Genomic DNA, 8,397 nt, shown 5'->3' on the forward strand with positions numbered 1-8,397 from the left:
GCCCAGGAGCTGAACACAAGAAGCCCCAAGTCTTCAAACCACCTGGTCACTGCTGCTTGGAGCGTCTCATCCCAGACTCTGAGCTGCTTGCTCGGAAAGCACTTTATTCTTCCCGCAGAAGGAGACTTACTCAGGCTGCAAGGCGCTCGATGGGGTCGCTCCCCACCTGACAGGCGAGGAGGCTGAGTCCTGTGGGGCATTTACCGGCACACAGCCAGGCTGGGGCTGGACCGGGGCGCAGCCTGACACCCCGTGAGCTTCTGCCTCGTGGACCAAGAACACTGGGGGATATGAGACACTGGAGAGGCCCAAAGTTTCTTATCCCTGCCCGAAGCCCCAGCACTGGGCAGCGATTTCCCTTTCCCAGCTGAAGCAGTCCCTGGGGCACCATGACGGGATGGGATCCAGGTGGGCTCTGCCTCTGCCAAACTCCTCTGCCAGGGACTCCTCCCTGGAGTCCCCACCCAGAAGGCCAGGCCTCTGTGGTCTGCAGCATGGGGGACAGGGCACACTCAGGCCCTCTGGGCTGGTCACAGCTTGGTCAGGCGCAACACGTTGAGTCGCACAGGTAGGAAGGTGGCACCAGCAGCGTAGGCGATCTCCCGGAGGACCCCTTCCCACTTCTTCTCTTCCTCATTGTATCTGGGGTGGGAGGAGTGGGGACAAGGATGCAGAGCTCAGTCAGCCAAGTCCAGGGTGGGACCCAGCAGGAAAAGTGCAGCAGGCCACCCCTGGGAGGTGCTGCCTCCCAGCCCCAGGCCCACCTCCTTCCTTTCCATACTCTGGGAAAGGGGTGGGCACCTACCTAAAGAACACCTACATTCTAGGAAGGGCTCCCTCTCAAGAATTCCACACTCTCTCTCTCTTTTTTTTTTTTTTTTTTTATAACCACATAGCATATGGGGTCTTAGTTCCTTGACCAGGGATGGAACCCATGCCCCCTGCATTGGGAGGATGGAGTCTTAACCACTGGACCACCAGGGAAGTTCCAAGAATCCCATACTCCTTGAAGTCCACCTCCTTCCAGGAAGGTCCACACCTCCTCAATCCCCTCCTCTTGAGAATTTCTCAACTGAACCCTTGAAGAAGTAACCCCCAGCACCCTCAATGTCCTGGGTCCTGTTCTCCCAGCAGTGCTGCTCCCCAGAGGCCGCCTGCAGCACTGGCATCACTGAAGGTTCAAAAGCTGCCCCAGATGGCTGAAACCTCTCCCGACCACCCCCAGGTAGGATCAGCCAAAGAAGCAAGGCGCTGAGAGGCTAGGATCCAGCTACTTCTCGATCCCAGTCCAGCTCTCCCCTCAGGAGGGAGGAGAGAGGAAAAGCCCACTCTGCTCCCTGGGGCCAATTTCTGTGGGTCTGGGTCCTAACCTTGGCATTGGCTTCTGACTGTGACACTGTTGATACTCCACAGTGGGGTACAGTGCCCTGTGCGCATACCCAGACTTTCCCAACCAAATGGAGAGACCCTGGGCTAAGCAAGGCGTGTCTGCTGTCTCTTCCCCACAGGGTTCCCTGGAAGGGGGTCAGCTCTGCCCCACCCATGAGCCTGCCAGGCGCTGCCTCGGTGCCCACCCAGCCTTCCTCACAATTCCTCTTACCTCCCTGGGGCCAGGCTCACCTCCAGATGTCATTGAGCTCTGTGGGAACCAGCTCCCCGGACTCAGTCTCCAGAGTGGCAAAGCCACCGATGGCATAGAGGGTACCCGCCAGGCTGACCAGGCTGAGTGAGCTGCGCTCCTGTGGGAAGGCCTCAAAGGGTGCCCACCTGATGGGAAAAAGGGGGCATGAGGGGGGTGCCCCCATGGGCCTCGGCAAGCCCAGTGACTGTCCCCTGCCAGCATCCATAGCTTCAGCTGCAACCTTCAAAATCCGACTCCCAGGCACCCATTCTGCAAGCACAACCTCCTCTTCCCTGACTGCTCAGGAACACCCTCTGGTCTTCTCTTCTTCCCCATTCTCTTGCCCCTCATGTTTCCCTTCATTGTGCCCCTATCATTCCATCCAACCTACCCCCGGTGAAACCCACCAGGGACCTCCCCAAGATCCCACCTTTGCTTCTAAACCAACTCCTACTGGTCACCTCAGTCACCACTGAGACCAGCCTGTGCACTTCCTGCCCCTTCCGTCTTCTCCCCTTCACAGCCCAGAGCCTCTCAAGCTGCCTTCACTCCCTCTGACTCCCGAGGTTGGACCTCCATCCCTCCAAAACTGCTCTCCCAACCACCGGAATCCAGGGCCCACAGTACACACCTCTGTTGACATGACAAGGCTTCCTTGCTGAATAAAGCATCTGCCCCTGCTGTCCCTCAGGGCCTGGGCCTCAGCTTCTCCCACTCACACCCTCTCTCCTGAGGGAGCTTGTCTCCATGGAGTACTGTTGACCCCTAGATCTCACCCTCCAGCTCAGCCCTCTCTCTGCCCCAGTAGGCTCCTCCTGGATACCCCCAAGCACCTCACATCCACATGTTCTAAGTGGACCCTCATTTTTCCTACCTAACTTCAATAGTTCCTTAATAAATGACCTCCCAGCCTCACTCAAAAGCATCCACCTCTCCCTCTCACCCCCACCATCCAATCAATTGCTAAATCCTGCTTCTTCTGTCTCCTGAACTCTTGCTACTGAGTTTGGCCTATGGACCAGCAGCAGCAGCATCACCGGGGGGGGGGGGGGGGCGGGGTTTAGAAATACACTGTGAGATCCCTCCCCAGACCTGAGATTCAGAATCTGCATTCCGGCACGACCCCTAGGAGATTCGTGTGCATGTGAGAAACACTGGCCTAGACCTTTCTCTGGGGCATCCTTTCTGCCCCATCACTGCTGTACCCACAGCTCCAGGCCACCATCAGTACTTGCTACACAGCTGTACCCCCGCCTCCTGGGAAATCCCTAATCTCTTCTCTACATGGTCTGCCGTGAAGCATCTTGGTAAAACACAGAAGGGAGCTTAAAACCCATCAGAGGCATTTCATTACTCTGGGGATAAAGTGCCTCAGGCCACTGGCCGACTCTCCAGCCCCAGTATCCACCACCCCCACCTCCCTTCACCCACCACACTCTATCCAGCCTGCCAAAGCCCTTTTATCCAATGGGCTTGCCTTTTTTTTTTTCTCCTAACTGCCTTGACACTAGCCTTCCTTTGCCTTCGGGCATCCTCCCACCACCCCTTTAGCTGCAGAGTCCAACTGGTCTGCCAGCACAGTTTTTTTCCTGACCTCCCTGGGCAGGGCAGCTTCTATCTTGGTTACTGCCCTTATCTCTAGCCATCAAGCCAGTGACCAGTCTGAGTCTCTGAATGAGGAACCTGGCATCTCCTGGGAGATCTCGCCTGCAGACCAGGCTGGCCATAATACTTGCCCCTTCTTGTAGGGGAAGCCCACCTCATTGCTGACCAGAGTAAAGGGGCTACATCTGTGCTGATGCCCAAGCTGAACAGTGAAGACCCAAATTAGGTGCTATGATTGCTGCCAGGGCAGACACAGGGAGGGCTGACATAGGCCCAAAGCCGCGGGGCCAGAGGGTTACAGTGGGACCTTCGTCCCTGGCTGTCCTGTGGAAGTGGGTGGGAAGGCGGGAAGCAGCCATACTTGTTGTCTGCAATGCTGTACACCTCGGCTGAGCTGGTCAGCCCTGTGTCTGTGACCCCAGCAGCTACAAAAATGCGGCCGTCATGGATGGTGGCCCCGAAGAGTGAGCGGGGAGTCTTCATGGGCGCCAGCTCCCTCCACTCGAACTTCTTAGGGTCGTAGACCGACATCTTGTTCAGGCACTTCCTATGGGATCGGGGTGGAGGGGCAGTGAGTGAGAAAGGAGAAGGCGGGGGTGGGCAGAGCCACCTCTCTCCCTTGGCCCAGTCCCTCCAGCTGCCTTCCAAGGCAGGCAGGACAGACCCATGACAGCCTCGGGGAGACTCTGCTTCGGTTCAGCCCGCCGACCCGGCTGCTGCACTCTCCCCTCCAGGCCCGGGCCTCACCTGTTGCTGCCTTTCCCGCCAATGACGTAGACCAGGTCCATATGAGAGAGCACCGAGTGTCCGTACACCGCATAGGGCAGCGGGTCCGATTCGCCCCATTTGAACGACCTAGAGGGGAGGAGAGTAAGGCGCTCTCTGTCGGTCTCTGCATCCGCCAATACCCAACACGTGTTGGGATGCACCCAGCTTGTTAACCGGAACTCCCCAGACCGCTCAGCTCCCCGCTCCCACTTCACCTGCCAGCCCCGCCCCGCCCCGCCCCCAGCCCTGGGCTCTCGCTCACCCCTCCCCGCCCCGCCCCGCCCCGCCCCGCCCCGCCCCCGGATCCTTGGCCCCGCAGCCCACACTCACAGTCTGTCGTAGCACATGACCGAGTCCAGGCTTTGCTCGTCGTCCTTGAGCTCTCTGCCGCCGACCACGTAGATGGAGTTAAGAGCCTCTCCCAAGCCGAAGAGGCAGCGCGGCGAGGGCAGCGGCGGCATGCCCAGCCACTCTGAGTCCAGGTGGTCAAACTGTGGGCCGGGCGGCCAGTCAGCGACCCTCCTTACGCCCTCTCATCAACCCCTCTCCCCAGCCCCAGCCCAGCGCCTTCTGGCCACCCCACGCCCTGGGTCATGAGGAGTCCGGGCCTGCAGGTAGGGCCAGCGCAGCCCGGAGGCGGTGCCTGGAGACAGTGCCCCTCCTCCTATCGGGCTGAGAACAGCCTGAGGGTCCCAACCCCACAGGGGCCCGGAGATCATAGCACAGTGATGGGGCATCCCTTGCAGAGCTAAGAAGGAGTCTCTGAGAGGGAGGCCCAGTTGCGGCCCTGGCCCTTCCCCAGTACAATTCCTGAATTGAGGCCTGCCTCACCCCTGTTTTCCATCCCATCCCACTGCACAGGAAAGTCCAAATACAGCCACCCACTCCTCCAAACTTACAGTGTAATAAGCCTATGGCCCTGTGCACTCCAACAGTCGTTTTTTCTGGCCACATTCGTATGGCTTGTGGGATCTTAGTTCACTAATCAGAGATTGAACCCCAGCCCTCCACCCGCCTCTACACACACACCCTCCCACCTACCGCTCCAACCCCCTGCAGTGAGAGTGGAGTCCTAACCACTGGACCTAGAGGGAATTCCCAACAGTCTGTTAATAACTCTACTAGTGGCTCATCTTTTGGTGGTTTTCTGAGGGCTGAGCACTGTGCTGATGAACACTTTATAACCATCAATTAACCTTCAGACAATCTTATCAAGCAAGGAAGTATAATATCCCCATTTACAAACAGAGGCCTAGAGAGAATACACAATGTGCCCACCTTGTGCCTTGGCTGGTGGAGATGCTCTCCCGACCCTTCAGCTTAACACTGGCACCATTCTGCCCCCCACCCCTCTCCAGCCTGGTTAGGCCTCAGTAAGCACGCTAGTCACTAGGCTCCTTCCCATCTCTGTTCCATGCTCACTGGTTCCCACCCAGCAGCACTGCACCCTCCCCTCCACGTCTCCAAATTCACCCAACTGGCAAGGCTTAAACTTACATGGCCAGTCACAAGGAAACCACGTTTGCCCTCTGAGATCCCACTGTCACACTATAACTTGGACCAGGCACCCCACTCTCCTGCTCCTTCTTGGGCCTCATTTTCCTTATCTGTGCAATAGGAAGGAAGGAAGGATGGTCCCTTTGTTCGAGACAGACTGTTCCACATTCCAGTCCCAGCTTCATGCAGAGGTCTTAGCCAGGAACCCCTACACTGACCTTGCTCCTTCTCACTGTCCCTGACTTCAATCCCTGCACAGAGCTAGGGCCTCCAACATATTGACTATCTGAAAGCTGACATCTCCCTGAAGCTGAGACACCAAAGTTATATGTCTTATTGTCAACTGCCTATAACGATCTTCAGCCTTCAGGCAAATGGCTGTCACTCATCCTCCCAGGTCGACATCTCAGCCTAGATCCAATGACATTCCCCAACAAGTAGGCACAGGCTTCTGCTGGGCCCCAAGGCGCCCCCCCAGTGCCCAGAAGCCAGTACTGGCCTCCCCTCCCAAGGCTGGCCAGGCACCTGCAAGAAGTAAGCGCTCATGGGGTCCTCTTTGTTGTCCTCATTGTAGAAAAGGCCTCCAGCCACGAAGATCTGGTTCTCTTTGGTCACTAGGCTGACGTGGTTCTTGGGGATCTGGGTCGAGAGGGAGGCGCAGTAGCACTCGTTGGCTGCCGGGTCGTAGGCCACAGCGCCCTCCTCACTGATCATGAAGATGAGGTCCTGCAGAAACATGCCAAAGCGCAGGGTGTCATTGAGGATTCCGGGTAGGACGCGCTCTGCCTCCTCTTCCTCCTCCTCCGCCTTGGCTTCAGTTGTGCCCTTGTCCGTGGCCTTGGCCCCAGCCGACTCCTTCCCCTTCTCCTTCTTCTTCTTGCGCAGCACAGTGATGCGGCCCTCGTGGGCATCTTTCACCATCTGCACCTTACGCAGCAGCTCCGGCTGGGCACGCACGAGAGGGTGGCGCTCCACGCGGCTCTCTAGGAAGGCGCGTGGCAGCAAGCGGAAGCGCACGCTCTCGAAGACCGTGGGCAGTGCGCGCTGGCGCTCGGCTTGCGCCTCGGCGTCACCACTGCTTGCCCATCGCATCACCGCTTCGAACACGGCTTCCTCCTTCTCCACGTTGAGGCCATCGCTGGAGATGATGGCAATGAGCTCGTCGGCCGAGAGCCCTAGGAAGTCGGCGTCGCGGGCCACCAGCGAGAAGCGCGCGCAGATGAAGTCGCGGGCGGACACGGCGAGGCGCGCGCAGTCGAGCAGGAGGCCGAGGCGGAAGACCGCCAGGCAGTTGGCCAGGCACAGGCGCTTCTGCAAGAAGGACACGCAGATGGTGAAGATGGAAGGGATCTGGAAGCGGTGCGCCGCGGCAAACAGGTCCTGCACGCTCGCCTCGTCCAGCGCGATCTCTGACGTGTACAGATAGTGGAGCACCTGGGCCACCACGTCAGGGGACACCTCCTCTAGGCGCAGCTCGCCTGCGCTCTCAGGCTCGGCCAGGAAGCGCGCCCGGAAGTAGGGGCTGCAGGCAGCCAGTACCAGGCGGTGGCACGGGAACTCGCGCTCGCCCACCCGCACCACACAGTCGAGGAACTTGCCGTGGTCCAGCATGTCCTTGAGCCCGTCCTGCAGGAGCGTCTGCTGGTACAGCCGCTGCTCCTCGGCCTGCTCCAAGCCCAGCGCCATGGTGGGTGGCCTCCTCTCTGCCCTCCCTGCCTTCCTGCTGGGTCGAACTCAGTCTACGCAGCTGTCCAAGCCGGGCTATATATAGAGCTGGACCCGGCCGGGTAAGGCGAGCTGCCTGGCCTCCCGCACATGACGCAGAGGGGACAGCTGGGCTGAGGCCCCCTCCCAGAGCAACCTTGACTCAGCCCCTGGGGTTCATGGGACTGGGGTAGTGTGTCTCGGTCCTCCCTGAAAGATGAGGGCCTCCCTGCCTCCTCTGTAAACGAGCACAGTGAGGCCTTCACTGCTTTCCTTCATCTAGGTGATGCCCCTCAGGGAAGGGCCTGACCCAAGCTCTGCCTCTCAGTCCAAGCAGGGAGAAGCCTTCAAATCCCTCTGCAAGGGTCTCCCCTCCTCCAGGCCTTGTGGGCCTTTCTGCCCAGCTGCCCCTTGCAGTGTATCTCTCTCCACCCAGTCCTGGACACGGTGTGCTTAGGTTTCCCACTCAATGAATTTGGGCCTGGGGAACCTGTTGCCTCAGCTTTAAAATGGGAAGACTTTTCTCCCCCAGCTCAGAGACCTTCCTTGGACTGTGCAAGAAAGCAAGAAGATGCTTGAATAAACAAGGTCGCCACTTTCCTGTGGGGCCTGAGAAGGCCAGATCACTCTGTTGCACCTCAGTTTCCCTTCCTGCACAGTGAAGAGATGGGTGAGTTCGATTTTTAAGGACTTCAGTTCAGTTCTGCTGTGGTTCGAAAGCAGAATCCCACTGCTGTGTGATTCTGTGGTTCGGTGTCGGGGCAGAATCACACAGTACCACTCACTGTGGTTCTGTGTCCCTGCGAATACACAGGCACAGTGTTTCACATTGTAAGCTGTCAGACGTGCTAGATTCAGTTCTGTAGGTTCAACTATTCTAGGTGTTAAAACCCCCAGGGATCAAAAAACTAACAAACAAAAAGTTACACTCAGAGTTGAATATTCCAGAAAAGCTGTCTATGCTCAGTTCTTCGTCCATCCTAAGCTTGACCTGAGCCTGCCCAGCATTGGGGCCCCTACACCTGTCTAGCATCTGAGGAATCCGGGTAGAGGTCTGGGGCAGCCAGTCCCAATGCCCACCCTGCTCTGGACTCCTGCCTGCCTCCCCCCACTCCACATCATGCACACACACATCAGCCTCAGCCACCAAGATTAACTTGTTCCCAAAGTGCCAGAGGCTGCAGCTGTGGGTTAAATTTAGC

General features: G+C 58.2%; 1 protein-coding gene across 1 annotated transcript; it reads right to left on the reverse strand.

Annotated features, from left to right (window-relative positions):
• Positions 1 to 83: 83 nt before the first annotated feature.
• On the reverse strand, positions 84 to 7,227 carry KLHL40 (kelch like family member 40). The gene is made up of 6 exons (XM_040246105.1): positions 6,017 to 7,227; positions 4,325 to 4,485; positions 3,974 to 4,081; positions 3,588 to 3,773; positions 1,621 to 1,767; positions 84 to 642 (listed from the first exon to the last, which is right to left on the reverse strand). The coding sequence occupies exons 1-6, from the start codon at positions 7,175 to 7,177 to the stop codon at positions 531 to 533; spliced, it is 1,875 nt and encodes a 624-aa protein (XP_040102039.1). The 5' UTR covers positions 7,178 to 7,227; the 3' UTR covers positions 84 to 530.
• Between the last annotated feature and the right edge of the window lie 1,170 nt (positions 7,228 to 8,397).

Source organism: Oryx dammah, unplaced genomic scaffold (genome assembly GCF_014754425.2).
Source record: "Oryx dammah isolate SB20612 unplaced genomic scaffold, SCBI_Odam_1.1 HiC_scaffold_9, whole genome shotgun sequence".
NCBI classification, from domain to species: domain Eukaryota; kingdom Metazoa; phylum Chordata; class Mammalia; order Artiodactyla; family Bovidae; genus Oryx; species Oryx dammah.